The 20435-nt window shown below is 36.8% G+C and overlaps 1 protein-coding gene across 1 annotated transcript in view; it reads right to left on the bottom strand.

The window, feature by feature from the left end:
• Gabrb1 (gamma-aminobutyric acid type A receptor subunit beta1) overlaps positions 1-19298 on the bottom strand; it is a 403841-nt gene extending 384543 nt beyond the window's left edge. The window contains exons 1-3 of the mRNA XM_046443021.2: positions 18972-19298; positions 18702-18793; positions 18242-18309 (exon numbers count right to left, since the gene is read on the bottom strand). Coding sequence (XP_046298977.1) covers positions 18242-18309; positions 18702-18793; positions 18972-19051 — 240 coding nt within the window. The 5' untranslated portion in view covers positions 19052-19298. The remainder of the gene's footprint in view (positions 1-18241; positions 18310-18701; positions 18794-18971) is intronic.
• Between the last annotated feature and the right edge of the window lie 1137 nt (positions 19299-20435).

Raw genomic sequence — 20435 nt, 5'->3', positions numbered from 1 at the left:
GACTGTCTATGATACTGAAATTGAATTTGTGATCGAAATGAAATTTGGTCCTCATTTGTAGAATTTCGAGAAAGAATGTGAGGAGTCAGGAGATGAAGTGAGCATTCCTTGTTAATTCACTCCAGAATGCAAATGGGAATATGTGGGTAAAAATAGTCTTTCTTACAGTGCTGAATACCTACTTATAGCAAGTGATTTGCAAACCAGGTGTCCATCATTGATGATACACAGGTATCTATAAGCTTTTATATTCTTTCCTTCTTTAAACACTTTGTACTAGTATTTATTTCCTTTTTTTCTATCTGGAATTTCCACAAACCTTCTTGGAGACTTCTAAGTAGCATCTCTCAAAAATATACACATTTGCTGGCGGACATGGTCTTTCCTTTCTACTAACTCTCCAAAAAAATCAGAAGTTAAATGGGTTCAGAAGTTACAAAATAATGTACCGGTCTGATGATTTCAATTAGGAAAGTCACTCTGAAATTACACTTTTCATACCTCAGTAAAATCCACTATGCATTATGCCTAAAATTAAAACTTTCCCTGAAGCTCATTTTGTGTTGCACAACCCCTGCTCCACTTGCTCCAACCCCCAGAACTTAGTGATATCCTTGGACCAAAAGCAACAAAATTCTGACTTGACTTGACCTGTGTGTGCCAGAACCTGTGTGGGGCTGTAATTTACAGAGAAAATACATGCACAGCCAAACACGACCCTGAAAAACTCTCATTTGGCACATAAGAACACAGAATATCCTTTAGCTATGAGGTATGAACAAATGCACCAAAATCTACATCAATAAGCAGCAATAGTATACTTTATTTAGTACCACAAGCAGTAAATGTGAAAGCCTGCAATGGCTTTAGCAGAATTTATTGATTTCTCCAATCGTCCAACTCTGCATTTTGTAAATAAACAACAGTTTATTTCAAGCAAATTGTTTTTCCCTAAAATTGTGTTCAATAAATGCCTTCTACTTTTTAAATCTACCATCTACAGTAAGTTCTTTTGTTTCTTCGATTCTGTAGATGCAAACTAAATAATTATTATGTTTCCCCTGCTATCATTTTTAGATAAAGACAAAAGAGAGATTTTTTAAAGCTGTATATTCCTTCGTGAGGCAGAAAAATGAAAAATATCTCCTATAAGACATGTGATAATAATAACTTGCTATTTTAACCTCGAGATGCCATCTGCATTTCATAATGCAATTTCCCAGTTCTGAAAGGACAGTGATGAAATGATCTGACCTTTACATATTACTGTTTGATTTCTCTCTCAGTGTTCACTGGGAGAAGTCAAAAGAGCTCAATATACCTGAATCTTTTCTTTCTCTACCAAGAAATTGGTGGTCCGATTGTCCTCCCTACTCTCCCTGTCAGGGGACCACCATGGCAGTGCCTGAGGTATGGCCCTTTTAGCGAATCATGGAATACAGAGTAGTTCATTCTTTCCACCAGCAGGAAATCTTATGAATTGAAAAATAACAACCAATTTTGGATCGTTCAAGATTTATCTAGGACTCGAACAACAAATCACTTTTGCAAGCACACCTGATAGGAAAAGTGCCATATTGCCCACTTTATGGACCGTGATATAGATGCCAATGGAGGGGAAACCAGACCCTGGGCTCCTACAAGACAACCCACTTTTTTGGTGAAAGTCTTTGTTTTATGTCTTCAATCATATAGAGATCAAGGAAAAAAAAAAGGTAATCCTGGAAATGAACTGGAGCAAGACAGCAGCTATTTCCCTTGCTTAAGCTACTTTTGAGGCTTGCAATTCAGAACCTGATCCTTTTGTGTAATAGTGCCTTCATTTTAAAGAAACAGTAAAAGATCTTGTTTTGGGAGGGTTGGAGAGTATAAGGCATTGAATTGAGGAGCACTTCACCACTGAGCCACATCCCCAGTCCTATTTTCCATTTTATTTAGAGACAGGTTCTCACTGAGTGGCTTAGCACCTTGTGGTTGCTGAGGCTGGCTTTGAATTCAAGATCCTCCTGCCTCAGCCTCCTGAGCCACTGAGATTATAGGCATGTGTCACCACACCTGGCTAAAAGATCTGTTTTTAAAAGTATTAGTTCAGACAAGATTGCCCTCTAAAATAGAATGGGGGTTAGAAGTCTGGTTCTGAAATCAGGCCTCAACTTCAAATCCACCTCCATCACAAAACATCTTTTCTAGACTCACTGTTTTATCTGTGAAAAAGGGATATTAAATATACCTCTCTCAGGTAGCACTTGTGAAAACTGACAAAGACTTTATCCTGGTACCTGATACATGGTAAATATTCATTATATATATATTTTTAAAGAGAGAGTGTGTGAGAGAGAGAGAGAAGGAGAGAGAGAGAGAATTTTTTTAATATTTATTTTTTAGTTTTCGGCGGACACAACATCTTTGTTTGTATGTGGTGCTGAGGATGGAACCTGGGCTGCACGCATGCCAGCCGAGTGAGCTACCGCTTGAGCCACATCCCCAGCCCCAACATTCATTATATTTTAACAACTATTTATTTATTTATTTGGGTATGGGAATTGAACCCAGGGGTACTTTATTACTTAGCTACATCCCCATTCCTTTTTTGTTTTTTTTATTTTGAGACAGAATCTGGCTAAGTTGCTGAGGCTGATATCAAACTTGTAATCCTCCTGCCACAGCTTCCTGAGTTGCTGAGATTACAGGCCTGTGCCACCGTGTCTGGCACTGTATCTTTTCTGAATATTAAAAGTTGTCTTTTTCTTATGTATACAGAAGTATGCATAAATTTAAACTGAGTGCATCATACTTAAATACTGTTTAATTCAGTCTGCCAGGTGTACAAGGCACTTATCAGGCACAGAGAGATGCTCTTTTTCTTCATGATGTTCTCATGGCTTTGGAGAATAGAATGTCTGCTGTGTCTTTCCTTCATTAATTACCTTGAAGTTCAGTAGTATGGCAACTTTTTCTGACATGTAAGTTTGGGTAGTATGCTTTCTAAGGTTAATAAACAAGTTGTTCCAGAAAAAGCCACTGAATTAATGACTTCTCAGCAAAGTTCCCTATCACTACCTCTGAGTGTATAGTTATGGTTATGGCTAAAGAAAGTGATCAAAAATTGGGAAGTCCTGAAGATCTTACAATAGTTCATTTATAAATGTGAAGTAAAAATCAGGAAGAATGTTAGGGAATTTTCTTTCTAGTCTTATCTTCTTGGCTTTGGATAGAACATACCTCTAAGTCAACTAGGACAGATATAATTATCTTTTCTTGTTCTGAAGCTTTCTAAGGATGACTATTTCCCAAGTACTCTTAGTAGCTCCTTCCAGCATCCTCTCACTTATTACAGTCAAGATGCTCTTCCTTATGTCCAACTTAATCTTTGCTTCCTTCTTCAAGCTAGAATTCTTTCAGAGAGGACATCAAATCCAATCTCTTTTCCTATTTACAAACTTAACAGCATGAACACAGGCTCAGTATGATTTAAATTAGCAAATGGATCAAATATTTTCTTATACCTGAAAGCATTAATCAAACTATTTTTGAACTTTTATAAAATTAAGTCCTGAAATGCTAATGCATTTCTCCCAAGGATCCATTTTGCTACATATTAACCATGTTTTCTAAGCTTTCAAACGTATGTTTAAATATTATTAGAAATAACAATGGTCTATGATGTGACTTGTTTAGTGACCTGTCACATGTAGACTCTGAAACTAATTTGCCAGAGCAAATTATAATTCTATCACTTACTAATTGTGCAGCTTTGGGCAAGTTTCTTAATTTTTCCATACTTCAGTTTACTTATCTATAACATTAATATTAATGATACATATTCCATCTGGCTGCTTTATAGATTAAGTGTTTTAATATTTGAAAGTAGCTAAAATGGTACCTATTTTGCAGAAATGCTCAGTATGTATCCATTATCAGATTGGTCAAAACTTCAAGATAATTTTATAGACTTGCAGATTCATATGTGATGAATAAATCTCTTTTTCAGTATTCTTGGTAATCTTACCTGGAAAGACTTCTCAGAACTGATTTCTTTGCATAGAATATCCATCATCCTCCTACATAGACTATTCTTTTCCTAAACATCCCAGTTTCTCTGTCGTGTCATGAGATGTGACCAATCATTTCAATTATGACTTCATTCAGGCGTTATCCATTCACAACTTTCCTTATGAGCAAATTTTTGGATGTTCCTTTGCTTGTTATAGTTTGAATGAGTTCTATAAGGCTTCATTGGTTTAAATTTCATCCCCTTTGTGAAGTAGTAAAATGGAAGAAATTTGATCTGACTGTTATGTTTAGAGGTGGGCTCTTTGGGAGGTGATTAGGATTAGATGAAGTCATTAGAGTACAACCCCCATGACTGAGTCCTGGTGGCTTTATAAGAAAAAGAAAGACCAGAAGAGACACACATAGAAATGCATACTCCCTGTCTCTTGACACATGATGTCCTGTGCTGCCTCAGGACTCTTAACAAGAAGGTCATCAACAGATTTAACCCCTTGACCTTGAACTTCCAGAACCATAAGCCCAATATACTTCTTTTCTTTATAACATACCCAGTCTGTGGCATTTGCAAGGAAAATGGAATAATATATTCCTTGAAGGGATAAAGTAAACCATGCAATTTCAGTAAGTCTTTACAGTTTCTACCAAGTTTCTTTGTTTGTACAAAGCTCTCAGTAAATAGGTGTGAACAGATCAGATCATGGTTTTTTGCTTGTTTGATTATCTACAAACTTCAATGTAAGAAAAAGAAAAATCCTATTAGGTTATCTCACCTACTCTACCTAGTTTTATTGTTGATATTTATATACAAAGCACTTTTAACAATGCCTGATACATTGTAAGTGCTCAGAAAATAGGTTCATGATGATGATGATTGCTGAAGACTGAGTCCCCCCCCAAAAAAAGTCATATGCTGAAACCTAGTCCTCCATGTGATGGGATTTGGAGGTGGGGCCTTTGGGAAGTGACAAGGTCATGGGGACATAGCCCTCATGAATGATGTTAGTCCCTTTATAAAGGAGGTCCCAAACAGTTCCCTTACTCCTCCCACATAAGAAGACACAGTAAGAAGTTGTTCAGGAAGTGGCCTGGCACTTACCAGACCCAGAATCTGCCAGCACCTTGATCTTGGACTTCCGTCTTCTAGAAATGTGAGATAAATTTCTGTTCATTTACAATCCACCCCTTATATGGTATTCTGTTGTATCATTTTAAATGGAACAATGACAATGATGGTGAGGATAATGACGAATATTATGATTAAAATCTGTTTTATTTTTCCCAAATATCTACTAACTAGCCAAGCACTAAGCTCAAAGATTTCTATTCATTATCTCATTTAGTCTTTATTCCACATCTTAAAGAAAAATTCAGGCTTTGGATGGCATAAGTAATCATAAGTCTTGGCATTCCTAGTAAAGTGTTGGCTTACTTGTTGATCTCATGTGATTACTAATAGCGTCCCCCTTCATTCTCAATAGTGTGTGTTTGGACAATAAATGATATGATCCATGTATGGTTAATAAATGTCAAGATCCTATAAATGTGGGAGGGTAGTAATTAAAAACTAGAATTTAACCTCAGAACCCTAAACCTTCGGTTAAGCCCATGGAATATCATATATCCTATTTCATCCACATATCAGGAATTAACATAAAATATAAAAATCAGATATAGGAGGACTGTGTATATATGGAAACTAAGAGGTAACACAACCTAGTTCCTTCTCAGAGTGAGAATCAATAGAAAATTATTAGAAAAAAAAAGACAGGAGAAATTGTTCCCATTTTTTCTGTCAGTTCTCACAGGGATGTTTTACAATTAGTAATTCCGTGAGTTCTGTGTGATGAAAATCCCAATATCAGACCAAATATTATTTTATTTCATTATGCATAATGTGAACTAGTGTTAACCCTGATGTCCTAGCATTAAGGACTTTAATACTTTAAAGTATTTTATAGTTTATTCATCACATACACTGAACATATATATGTATATGATATACTTGTTTTGACACCAATCAGAGCTTCCTGAAACAGGTGGAATTAAAATTATTTCCATTTTATATGACACTAAGAATCAAACAAATTAAGAAATTCAGGAGATTTATAGTTGAAAGTATGAATCGGGATGCAACATTGTTCTGAAATGTTAAAATGATTTAAAATTACTCAAATGTGGATGGGCTGGGATTGAAGCCCAGTAGCAAAATGGGTGCTTAGCATGTACAGGGCCCCAATTTCAGTATTCATCACCACACACACACACACACACACTCACACATACACACACACATTATTCAAATATGACTTGAGAGAAACATTCAGGAGAAGGCAGTTCAAGGGAAACACCAAAATTATACATACCAGATAGATAGTGCCTAGACTTGTATAATTGCTCTTGTGTTGGCCACTGGCTACTGATTTTAACTATGAGATTGATAATTAAAACTACAAAATAGTATTGTCACCTCGCCTAGTCAGAGCGAATGCTACACTGCCAGAGAATGCAGTTGAATTTGTTGATTTCGCATCTTGAACTACACAATATTGGGTATCACTGTTAGATCAAGCAAAATGCTTTTTGAGTGCAGAGGATCAGTGCCTGCCACACAAATGCTGTGTCAGCACACCTGGCACTTCTTCTAGCAGTTTCTATCAGCTCACAAATTCAGGAAGCTTCTGATTCTGGGGGAAAGTATGAAATAACTCCAGATTCCCCTTTTCTAATCTCTGCCCTCTCAGAGCAAATCAGCCCTCACATTCCACCCATGCATATGCTGGTATAAATACTGAAATTGAAAAACAACATTACTTTTGCCTCTCTCAGGGCTATTTTCTTTTCAGCAGGGGGCAAAGTTAAAGATATCAAGTTCTAATGACGACATTTCAAGCTGGTGCTTTCCCAGTGAATCTGAAATTACTTTCTGCATGTACTTCCCACCTACTCTACCAATTGTCTTATATTTTGATTGAAAAATTAAGTGCCACTTGATGAGAGTGAATAGGATAAATATATTGAAAAAGTATAAAGGCAATTGCTTTATTTTGGTTTTGGCTCACATATCTTTGTCCATTTTGCAGAACCATGCTGCAAATCCTTTAAAACGTGGAAAAGCAGGACAGTGACTATGCAAAACCATAATTCATCAAGATATATTTGTGGTCAATGACAGTGATTTTGAACACAATAGGACAGATGCCATCCTGCAATATTCCAAAAATCATTCCTTTCTATAATTTCAGAGAACCAGGTTATGAAAGCCCTTTCAAACGTATGTCAATACTGTTTGTGGGGTGTTGCCCAAAATAGTGTTTACATAAGTGTAGTAGATATGCACCAACAACCCACCAAGACTGAATCTGTTTTTCCAGTTCCACTCACCGGTTGTTTTCTCCACTCTCCTCTCCAAGTTTTTTACCCTGTCCTCATGGTCTCATTCCCAATTTCAAAGCTTCTAAAGATCACTTCTCCCCACATTCAGCCAGAAGTCTGCACTTGACCAGTAATAACATTTGCAGCACATTCTCTTTCTCTCTGCTCAACAGCCTCAATTCAGCAGTTGGTTTGAATTGGGATTTTTGCTCTCAATTATTTCTTTGAGATGACTAAATTTGGGGGGGATATAGGGGCTAGGGGATGGGAGGGTGGCAATATCAGTGGTAAGAATCTTTCATCACTACTTAATGTGGTAGTTTACAATTGATTACAACAAATGATTGTGGGATGTAAAAGATTTAAAAAATTAACATTTTTTAAAGCATATAGCAACAAGGATACAGTAACAGCAAAAATGAGTAGACAAATAGATGGACAGATGTAGGTATTATCTACATATGTATTAAATGCACATTTTGTGGATTATGTAATTTGCGGCTTCATATTTTCATATCTAATAAACTTCTTCATTATTTTTTAAAAATATGACTCTTCTATTTAACAATCCCTTCAGACTGGCTAAGGAACACCTTTCCATGGGCTACCTTTCATGTTTGAGTTTCCTTCCTTATAAATGCCATTTTGTAGTCACTAATCAAATTATCTTTGACAATTTCTTAAATGAATCTAGAAATATTGATAATCCAGGTGCCAGAAAGATGACATTTGAAAAAAATCAAAAGCAGTGATTATTTTTAAAGCAGATTAATAGTTAAACACACACACACACTCTCTTACATATATACAAATATCAACTATATATATAGTGTTGATATTTGTCATGAACTGATTCTGTGTCTGTGAATCTCACTGTGCCATGTGATAAAGCCGTTTCTATGGGAACAGTTTATGATCCACAGTCAACAGAAAAGAAAATTACAGATGAAGTTATAAGGTAGATCTGATGGAGAAACTATTAATTTCTGAGTTAAAATAATATAAAATGCTATTATTACTAACAATTTTTATGGCTAGAAAAATTCTATTATAGTCATAAAGAATGTTATCATTAAGCATCTACAATCATTAGGAGGTATCTAACAGAATATAAGGAATAAAATTCTAAATTTCCTGGAGCTTGCATAGTGGGGGGGGGGATTAAGGTTAATAAGAATCTTATATGGATGATTCTTAATTGTGTTGAGTCTTTTGTCTTTAAGGAATCTTGGATTTTTCATATGCCCCAGATGTTCTTTTTTTTCTAGCAGAATTTCCCCTTTCTGGCTGCAAAAAGAAAAAAAAATGTCCATAGAAAAGTAGGATCTCCTGTACATTTTGAAGTAGATCTAGATGCATTTCAGTGGGAGAGGGGTTACAGGTGGTAGGAGGGAGAAACAATGGCCACCGACATGAGAAAATGTTCTAGACACAGGTAGGATTGCAAATGAACTGTCTCTATGGAAACCATAAAGCTGAGCTTCTTCACTAGAGAATTGTGTATCACTCCCCTGAAAATAATAAATCATAAGAAAAAAATGTCCTCATGAGTCACAAAGGGTTAGAGTAGGCAGGAACCATGAGCTTTCAACAAATCTGTTCCCCTGCTTTCAGGAAGTATCCCTAATAAACTAATTCAAGTGAGATACACTGCAAGCAACTTTCCTGTTAATCCCTTCAGTAATAAGAGCAAGGCACACAACCTTTAATTATTTTTTGTTGTTGTATCAAAAGGGGCTTCACTCATACATCCCTATACTCTTTTTCTGTAGAAAAAGTGGGCTAGAATAGCAGATTGCTAACAGCTACCCACGAACTCTCTTCATTTGAATCTATTCCTCTAGCTGTTTCTGTCTTCTTTCTCTCAACTAAATAATATGATCTACAAATAAGCTGTTGCTTACATAGATTTCCTTTTTCTAGGAGACCACCTCGTAGGGGACAGGGATGTTGAATTTTTGTTTAAAGTCATACCCAACAGGCCATTCAAATGTTTCAGTTCTACAAAACTCCTGGGAGTGACTTTGTAATTTCCTGGCAGGCAAGCTTCATTTCTCAGGGCATACTGTGGGCCTCACTTGGACTGTCTGTTACACCAGTCTCGTTTCATCACCAAATGCACTTTCTACAAGAATTCACACTGCTTTCATGCAATTTCACATGGAAGCACAATGTTCCAGAAGGACTCTGAATCACTTTAGAGATGCAGTGGAGAAGGGAGCAGATGCTGTCTGTGTAAGTGGGTTCCCCACATGCCTTTTTTCCCTACCTGTATAGCTTTATAAAAACAACTAAAACAGAATACAAAGGTCATCTCTCTGAAGGAATTTGAAAAGTATGTTCTAAATCTTATGAGAGAGAGTATAGGTCCTCCTAGATAAAGAACTATTTGGCTAAGTATAGAGTTGACTGCATTCCATTCTCTTTGTCTAGTATCCTTTCTCCATGTCACTAACTGGCCCATTTAGACTTACATTTATGTGCCACATGTTTCCTATTTATCTAGGGGATGTTCCTTCTTTGTGAATAGAAGATTCACCAAGGTCCAATTCAGGGTGGCTTCTATCTCCAACATTTTATATCAATGTACCCACAAATATCTTATAATCTTCTCATTCTGTAAATATGTCCACTCAAAGTGAAGGATATGATGCAGTCCCCTTTTCCTGAGTTCCCTCCAAGGGTAGACAGTGCCCGATATGCTATTCACCCAATATGCAACCCCAGAGGGCATCCAGGGCTTACTCCTCTCACCTCCATCATCCAGTCAGTTACTAAAGCTCTATGGTTTGACTTTATTTTTCTTACTTTTTATTCCTAAGGCCACTGTATTACTTTAGGCATTGCTCCTCAATTTGATATACCCTCTTAGTGTCTTAGCTAGGAACCCTGCCCCCCGCTTTAGTCTTCTCTACATCACCCTCCACATAACTACAAGAGTGATCTATTTGAAATGTAAAACACAGTGCCTCTTAAACCTTTTGGCAGGTTTCTCCATTTCGGGATTAGGATCCATGGCATTAGCATACATATTCCAGCATCTTTTCTTCCTCCCCCTCTCTCTCTCTACCTCCCTCCCTATGCACTCGCATGTGTGTGTGTGTGTGTGTAAAAGAGATAATTTTCCTTTTAAAATGTAAATGTCCGTCTCATTGTCATTACCTAAGTACATGTATGAAGACACGAATGGTGTGAATATACTTTGTGCATAACCAGAAATATGAAATTGTGCTCTATATGTGTAATATGAACTGTAATGCATTCTGCTGTCATATATAACAAATTAGAATTTAAAAAAATGAAAATGTAGGGTATGTATAAACTCTTTAAACCAAAAATTCAAAGGAGCACATAAAATACAGTTACTATCACTAAACTCACTCCTAATCCTTGTTCTGATTCTAAGAGCTAAGGACTGTTGCTTGTTCTTTGTGTATTCTTCCAGAAATGGTCATCACATGTACAAACAAATATAAACATGTCTGCTGTGAGGCTTCTTTTTACATAAATAAGAGCATTTAATAACACTGTCATAGACCTTGCACTTCACCCTCAGTCTGATCTCTTGACAATATCCCTTGTGCCTTTAAGTTCTCACAATAGCCAATTACCTGTAATTCCCAGAACACTCAAGTCTGTGTTCAGTCATGCCTGCCTATATATACATCCTTTCTTTTGGTTGGAAAGTCTCTCTAATTTGCAGCCTATCCTCAATTGCCAGCTACTATTCTTCTTTAAGATTCATTTCACCATGCCTTAGAAACTACTTCTCAGTGACCCTATAGAATCCTATATATGTGTCTCTATCATAGCACATACTACATTGTTTAAAATAACTGTTTATTATACATTCCCCTCTATACTACAAAATCTTTGAAGGCATGGGACTTGTCCTAGTTTTATTTCCATCCCTAGTGCTTAGTTCAGTACCTGATAAAAGATTAAGCATTCAGTAAGTATGTTTTAAAACGAAATACTCCAAGATCAAGATAACTATCGATGTTTCAAACTCTTATAAAGGGAAAAATCTTCACACTCCAAGATTAAATAGTTTAAATAATATTTTAAAATACTATAAATTCCATAAGGACAGAGACCACATGTTTTATTCACTAGAATAGTTGAATGAATGAATGCCCTTGGAAATTTCCCCTTTGATCTTAAATTCCCAATATGATAACAGATTTTATTAGGGCTGTGAAGGACAGGAGAGATGCATTAGTTCACTTAGTGGAGGAGGAACAATGTGGACTATGAGGATTCTAAAAAGGAGTAACTGAGCTCACTTCAGATGAAACATGCATCTTTAATTTTTTTTTTATGGCCAACCTTTTTGCTAACATGAATTAATTTTAACCCTTTCTTAAGAGCTGCCAAATGCTGAATAATAGGTTGCTAAGTACTATTATTAACTTTAACTTCCTTCTCTTTCAATAGATAGAAGTCAAAGGACTTCAGGCTGGGATGTAGCTCAGTGTTAAGTGCTTGCCTAGCATACATGAGGACTTGGATTTCATCTCCAGCAGTGCCAAAAGACAAAAAAAATCAAGGAACTTCAAAAAATATATACATTTTGCTGAAAATAGAAGTACTCTAAAATGTAGAAACTCACTCCTGTTATTATAGAAAAAAAGACTCAGTGCTCTCATAGTTTACAGGGCATTAAACATGAACATTTTAGTCAATTAAAAGCATATACCAACTCATTTTCTCATTATTCTCAGGTATATGATTATGATAGTTGAACCCCCTTACTGAAACCTAAACCAATTAGAAATATTAAGACTATTTTTCTTTTGAAATTTTTACCTTTTTTTACAATGAAACATTTCATTCATATTTGAGTATTTTTGAAGGTACTCTCAAGTATTTGAGGAAGTCAAGATAAAGGCATCAAAAACTTAGAAAATTGGCACTGATACTCAACTGATAGAAACACCCAGGTTTTTCCATTTATTCTCAGTCATCTCATGGTAGGATTTTACGCAGGTTGGATAAATCCTTTGGGATTTCTAGAACTTAAATAACCGTTTCCTTCTGTTTCACATCAAATAAATGCTAAAAATTTTTGTGAGTTTGGTAGTGAACACAATGGATAAATACCACCAGTGAGAAATATCTTCAATTTGGTCTTGACATCAATGCTCAATGCAACATAAACCAGGTATCAGTCAAATCTCATTTCAAAGATCATTGCTCAACATTTCTTGTTACTGTCTTTGCAAATGTGTTAAGGAAGAAAAAGTTGGATGATAAAACCATGACCAATCAAAATTATGTTTAAAGAGGCCCTAGATTATACATAATCATTACTACAGAGTTCCCAGGAGACTGTCATAATTTGTGCTCAGTTAGGAATTCAGTAAAAGTTTGTTGATTGACTCATCTAACAGGAGAATTAGATGGAATAAGCCAAGATCTAACAGAGGAATAACATAGGAAGATTTTTGATCTTAACAGACTCTGAAATCTTTAAAGATCCATACTTTTATTGCAGAATATTTGAACTGGAAAAGGGTTTAGCAATCATGTAATCTACTTCATTTTACAGAAGAGAAATTCCGAGGCCTAGAGAAATCAAATTCCTCACTCAAGGTCCCAAAGCTAAACATTGAGAACATTTAATTTTTTACTAACTTGGCAGTTAGGAAGCAGCCCCTGGAGACAGGCTGCCTAGTTTCAAATCTGCCATTCACTAGCTCTGTAACTCCTGAGTAAGTTATTTAACCTTTCTCAACCTAAGTTCTTCCCTCTCTCAGCATCAGTCTTTCAGTCTGTAATAGAATTGCAGTTTTAAATCAAGAATTAAATAAGCTATAAAGTAAAACTCTTGATAACCATACTTCACATATGTGAAAGGTTCCATAAATGATACTACTTATTTTCATTATGTTACATACTTTATTACCCAGTCTGGTCCAATAATCCTAAAATCACAGGTTTTCAAATGTAAAATTAAACATTTTAAAATCTAGATATGTTTCATTTAATGTGTTTTAGGATATAAACCATATCTGTTATCCTCACATAGTCAAAGGGAAGAGCTTTACCTTTGAAGGTATAATATTCTCACCCAGCACCTAAAGGAAAGACCTGGTTGATTAATCACATATATCTTTAGTGAAAGACTTGTACCTGTTCTTGCCTTTAAATGGCTCTGACCTATCTGCTCTGTTCACAAAGAAAATTCTATTAGAGTCCTAGAGAATTTACTAACAGAAGAAGGAGTATGGTTAGGCTATTTTACAAAGCTATTGCTAGCTCCTCAGTGGCGGGGGCGACTTTCAATGTTCTCTATTCTGAAGACATTGGTGTTCTGTAAAGCAAAAGGACAGTGCTATTGGGGTAACTGTGCTTGGCACTATTTTCATAGTCCTCGTCTACATTTGGCTGATTTGCAGTATCGACACAGAGATGAAGACTGTGTATTATTTTAACTCAAACCCTATCATCCATGCTCTTGCCTTTGTTGTTAATCACTAATTATTGAACTAATTTTTCCTTTTGATCATAGACACCTGTTTAACTAGCTGGAAATTCAAAGTGAAGTTGAAACCTTGACATAACACCATTCCTAGAAAAATTTAAAAGAAAAAAATGTTCACTTCTTCATAAGGCTAGATCTTAGAATAACATACCACAACCCTGACACTCAAAATAATGTCCACACTCTAGCAACAGACATCACCCAGAAGAAATGCAGAATATCAGGACCCATTCCAGACCTCTGGTTCAGAATTTTCATTTTAACAAGATCTCAGAGTGATACAGGTATACATTAAATATTGAGAAGCACTGAATTAAAGGAAAGGGTGTGGGGTAGCAGAATTCTTTCAAGGGGTTACTGTTTTGAGTTACTATGGTAGTAATAAACGTGACTGAATCATATACCAGAAACCTATGGAATCAAATATTAAAATAATAACTTGGTGGAATTTAAGTGTGTATTTGATAAGTTATTTTTTTTCTTTCTTTTGGGCCTTATTTATAAAAATTGGCTCATTTTAGCATTAGTTATCATTGTTGCTGTTATTAATTATAATACCTGTAAGAGCATTCACTGTTGTATCCACCCATGATTGAAAAAAAAGGAATGAAACAATGAATACATGATGGCTGTCTCTTATGGTAAATAACTTTGGCTGACTCCTTTGAAAGTCTCCTGGGGGTGACAGTATCTTTAGATCAAGAACAGAGAGCTGTGGCTGGAACACCTACTTACTGATTAGGATCTGACTCTTGAATAAGGAGGAATAACCAGTTATTGGAATTTGAAGTTCAAGATTTCAACTGTTTGTTTGCATGTCGTCTATATCATGTATCCCCAAACCACTACTCAAAGAGAAAACTTGCCTAGGACTATATGTGTTCTACTATAGTTAGTGGTTCCTTTGAGGTTAATTTCTGCGAGCTCTTGCCTCCTTTTGCCTCTTGTTCATCTCTAGTCTGTTGTACGTGGGGTTAGGGGGAAAGCATAGCCAGAAGTTGTTTTAAAAGATTTGAAGATTTTAATAAATAATAAATGGAAATCACAGTAGTTTTTAAAATGATAGTTTAGAAAATGACAATGGTATGTAATTGATATCACAAACACCACAGACCAGGATGTGAGAAAAACTTCTTCCTAATTTAATCATTATTATTATGTGAAAAGAAGTCTTGCTTTCCAGTATATATTTTTTCTACCTTAGAATAATGCTGCAAAGTTTTTGTATATACTGCTCAGAATCAATGATTTTTAAGGTAATTATTGTTTTTTAATTTAAATTAAATTTATTTTAATTGATACATAGAAACAAAAATGTACATATTGATGGAATATCATGCTGTTTTGATTCATGTTGATGATTTTTGAATGTGGAGATTCTTGGCTACAAAGTCTCTTTTTATTTTCCGTACTTTGGGAAAAACATTTTATATCCTAAAGGACATGAGTCAGAAAGTATTATTGTTATGATGTTAGTGTTTAAAACAAATTGTTAGTCTTTAAAAGACAAAATGCTTTAAACCAATCTGGAGTTATATTTTACTTAGAGTAGCACAGGAAAAGGACAAAAATTAGTAGAACCTAGTTCTCAAACCCATTAATTTAATGCACAATTATGTAATTTCCTCAGTCATGGAATGGGAAATACTAATAATGAATAAAAATGGGCAATGTTTGAGTAATGTATTTAACTTACTTAAAAACTATTTTATTGTAGTCTTGTTCATTCTTGTTTTCCCTTAATTTGGGGGATAATTTCCTATTAAAGAACTACAAATTTTACTGCGTATTGGCATACTGAAACATCTTAATTAAAAGCAATGAGTCTTATTTCCAACAAACTTTTAATCCTACTTTCATGGTCTAAAAATCAAAGCATGTTATAGACAATTATCTTCCTTAGTGGTAGAGGTCTAACCATCCAGGTTGTGTTTATGTAGAGCACTCAATCCTTAAAAAAATTCCTCTCCATTTCCATTTTTCTTAAAGTTATTTCCATTCTATGTATTTGAATGCTTTGTTATAGATGAGAGGCTAAAATAAACCTTGGATCCTGTTGGTATCTCTCATTAAAAGTAGAAACAAGGAAGAATAAATAAATAAATAAACAAACAAATAAAGATTTTATATTTTCTAACTTTCGGTAATTTCTATTTTTCCTATCATGTCTCTTAAAAGCATTATGAAGAAGTGATAGGTATTTTAGTATATTTTCAAGCTTTGTCTATTGAATGAATACTTAAAAACCAAGTGCATATATAACAGTATAGTGAATAAACATATTGTATTATTCAGTAATTAAAAGGAAATATCCTGTGCTACTGCAATTGTATTCAGTCTTTTAGCTTGTTATGAATTTGGTTGAACAACTGATAATACAGAGCTTTTTTGTTATGGTGGTTGTTTTGGTTATCAGCAACTTACCAATTCAGTGAGAGTTTTTAAAAATAATAAGAAGAAAGAGTGTTTATAAATATAGTAACAGAATTTATTGATTTTTAAAATTTTTCAGGTGCTGGGAATGGAATCCAGGACCTTGCACACGCTCAGCAAATGCTGTGGCACTGAACTATTCCCCGAGTCCTGACCAAGAGAATTATATATCTTTAGAAATTCTGAAAGGCATGGTACTCTGTACACTAAGGTAGACAACTGGCAAAGGAAATGCTTGCCTTTTTAGATTTCTGAATATTTTATTTTATGAATTATCTATGTGGATGCTTACAAGGTGCCAAGATAAGTGACTTAAAAAAGAAAATATCATCATCTCTCCAAATGACATAACTTATTAAACTCATTGTCTAACTCGTCCAGTTTTATATATGTTTACCCATGATTACATTTCTCTGAGTATATGTAAATAGTGTGTTTTGAGTTGCTTTCTAATTTTAGCATATATGTAAACAAAATTAATAAGTAAATCTGTTAAAAATCTTTGCCAAGTCAAAAAACATTCTCTTGTGTGCAATAAATTTCAAAAATTTGGTTTCTTTTTCCAGCAAAGAGTAAAAGACATTTAAAAATATCGTTTTAAATAATCAGAAACAATTTAAAATAGTATTTTAAATAAACTATATAAAGCAGAGTCAGTTGCAACTATAAAATACAGAAATATAATAACCACACTTTTATTCTAAACCTATTCAATAGGGTATAAACATATTTGTTTCTTCCTGATATAACCAACAAATAAAAAGAAAAATTCTTAAATGTTAGTATATTAACATAAAATGACACAAGGAATGAAATAAAAGATAACCCAATGGCCATTACAGCTACAGAAAAATAAAAATTCTAAAAGGTTTTAGCCTTTAAATTATTCAGGATGTCTAAATTTCTGCTGCCATATTTTTTTTCTCTCCAGTGGAATAAAAATGACATTTTGTTCACATAGATCTAGCTGTTCTTTGGATAGTGTATTCTAGAAAAGCAACAGGCATTTTTCCTTCTGAACTCACTGTAACTAGAAAAACTGCTACCCAGAGTGGTTGCAAACAGCCAACAAATGAAGCAGCACCTATGATTTGAAGCATTTTGCAACAGCTTCAGAAAAGAGAAAGAAAAAGAAATGAATAATGTTGACCCCTTTGAAATGGAGGGATTGTAGTGTTATCATCGCTCTCCACCTCTCCACAGTCCCTTTAATCATGGAGCTTTTTCTACAATTACACTTAGGCGTCTAGAGTAAAGCAAAGCAATATAACTCGACCCATTGTGTTTCAAATTTGGAAAATGCAGCAAGATAAATTCATCAACCCCAGCATGGGAACAATACAAGCCTTCCCCTGAAGTAGGCTTGGGCACTCCTCATGTTAGGAAGCACGGACCGTTATTTCAGCCTGTTGCTCCTGCCTCACGGTGTGCTAGAGCCTGAAGGAGGCAGGCAACACTCTGAAACTACGACTGTGTGCACGGTGGTGGAGTCTCTATGTGTCTGGGCTAGCAGTCTAATGGGGCTGTGCGAATGGTGCCTGGCAAGGAGAAGGCTTGCGGACCACCGGTCCGGGGGCCCTAGTGCAGGCTGCCTGGTCGCCAGCAGATGGTGCCCTCCACATCTCCACTCGCCGGGAAACCCTGCTAAAGTAAAGCTCAGACTCCGCCCCAGCCAATCTGCCGGCGCAATAGTCACCCGTCCTTCCCAAAATAGTGCCGAGCACGTTTCCTCTGGAACACCGCAGTAGCCAGTGTGTGTCGAAAATACAAACCCTGGGGCAACCGGGTGTGTGTGCTGGAGTGGGGAGCAAGCGCGGAGTGGGACCCCCGGGGCCAGGGGCTAGGTGACCGCCAATGAAACGCAGAGGACGCGGGGATCTGTCCATTTCACATCTGCGTAAGCCGGGCAGCCGGGCCCGTCGCGAGGCCACTCACCATGTTCACTTCGGAGACCATATCTATGCTGGCGACATCGATCCGCATGCCTACGTCCACTGGGGGCCCTGCGGGGAGTCGGGACCATATTAAGGGCATATTCTCTGAGTGGCAGTTGGCTGGAGGAGGGGGGGGGGGATTCACAGCTCTTACTACATTCTGAACAGGCTCCCTCCCTCCCCCCCAACCTTCTCGTGGGGGACAGCCTGGGAAAACAGGTGTGGACACACGCGTGATGCAGTGACTATGCAGAGGGTGTGTCAGCCGGAGGGAGGTCGGCTCAGAGTGGGGATTCATCTACCTGAGATCCGAAGTCGTGTGTGTGTGTGTGTGTGTGTGTGTGTGTGTCCAAAGCATAGTGCATGCTCACGAAAATGACATTTTTTAATTTTTGCACTTATCTTTGACAGAAAAGGTGAACTAGGGATGGGTTACAGGTTGAAAATGAATGAAGCATTACCTCCAAAGTCCGGTCGCAAGCGAATGTCATATCCTTTGAGCAATCTGTCCACTGTCTCTTTCACGTATGACATGTTGCTGGGTTCATTGGCGCTGAAGGGAAGAAGTAGAGACCGTATTCAAAATGAGCAAAAACTGAAAGCAGACATAAAAAGATGCAGGCACACCTACCCCCAAATAACAAGATACACAATTCAGCAGGCATGTAAAAAGAAATTATCAGAGAGAGAGAGAGAGAGAGAGAGAGAGAGATTCAACAAAGGCAGCTCACCTGTGTGCACAACAGACCATGGCAATCATCACAGGGAAAGAGAGAAGCCCCAAACTCTCTCTATTTTGTACTGTCCACATTACTAACTCTGATTAAAGAATTGTCTTTTCTGCGAAGATTCAAGGAATGCAACTTAGTCGGCGGCTGGGCAGTAATTCCCGAGTGGACCTGCGCATGCGCAGAGAGTGCTCACTACCAAAAGACACCTTGTGCCTTGCAAACAATATTCCTAGTGGAACAGGCAACAGATAACAATCCCTTTAAAGTTCCTGTTTGGGGTGCTCCGCGTTCCTTCGGTAGTCGGAGGCAACCTGCTGTCTCCAAGCAGAGGATTCTATTTGATGTGTATATGGAGTTTTCCTCGTGCATTGGCGGTAGCTCAGTTCTTCCTTGCTTTCCTGCCATCAATCTGATTTTTTAAACTCGACTTTCAGTGATTGGGCTAAGGCTGTCGGTGATTTGCATCTTCCCTTGAGAGTCACAGAGGTCCTAGAACAAGGGGGTCTAGAAGCGGTTTTTTCCTGGCTTGTGGAAGGGAGGGGGATGGCTGCTGGAGAAGGGGAGTGGGAGAGCCCTAGACTGGCAGAAAAGGGTCAGAGGAAACTCAGGACGTATTTGAGGAGTCTAAGAAGCAAGACTCCTTGGTTGGTGACTTAGCAGCACATCTGATTTAGTGCAGTGTTTCTCTGTATAAAGAAGATAGAGAGAGGATGACCAACTTTTTCAACTCGCTTCCCCACTTTTCCTCCCTCCCTTGCCAAGTAGCTCCCAGGATGGGAGGTGAGGGAGAACAGGGATGAAGCAGCAGGTCTAGGCAGGGAATCATTTTTCTAGGGCAAGTCTGAGGCAAGTCCCGCTTTCCTTCTAGTTTCTAGTAAGAAACACTTTTTTTTTTCTTAAATTGCCAGCATGTTAACTCGTGTTGGTGACCCCGAACAGGACCCTGAAACATCCAGAGGGTCTTATGTCTGTTCACCCATAAGTTGGAGTTCTGCGGAAGCAAGCATTGTTTGAATTAAGTGAAAATCAGTAAAAGCAATTGGACAAAAGACCTTAAGCGCATGTTAGGTGGTAGGAGACAGGGCTTGGCGAATGTTCATTCGTTAAACAGCATATATTAAATCTTTACTATGTTCTAGACATTCTGGGACTTAATAGGGTTACAAAAGAATAGAAATTCAAAGATTGAGTGGAGGAGACAGACATAAATGTGAGTAAATTCAACATAGCTTTAGAAAGTCTATGTACTCACCAAAGGATTAATTCTACCACAGAGAAGAGATGATTTCGTATGAGAAAATTGAAGGAGAAAGCTTTTTGCCAGAGCATGGGGGAAGGGCATTCCAGAAAGAGGGAACTGGGTGTGCCAGGTCCTAGAGATTGGAAAAATCACTGTTTTACTTATATAACTGAACACAGAAATGGCAGGTCCAATTATAAAAGGAGGGGAGGAGGAAAGGATGG

Source organism: Marmota monax, unplaced genomic scaffold (genome assembly GCF_021218885.2).
Source record: "Marmota monax isolate L192 unplaced genomic scaffold, Marmota_monax_Labrador192_F-V1.1 WCK01_AAM20220418_F8-fsc00025, whole genome shotgun sequence".
NCBI classification, from domain to species: Eukaryota; Metazoa; Chordata; class Mammalia; order Rodentia; family Sciuridae; genus Marmota; species Marmota monax.
Note: the sequence above shows the minus strand (reverse complement) of the source record. Positions and strands in the feature narration are given on the sequence as shown.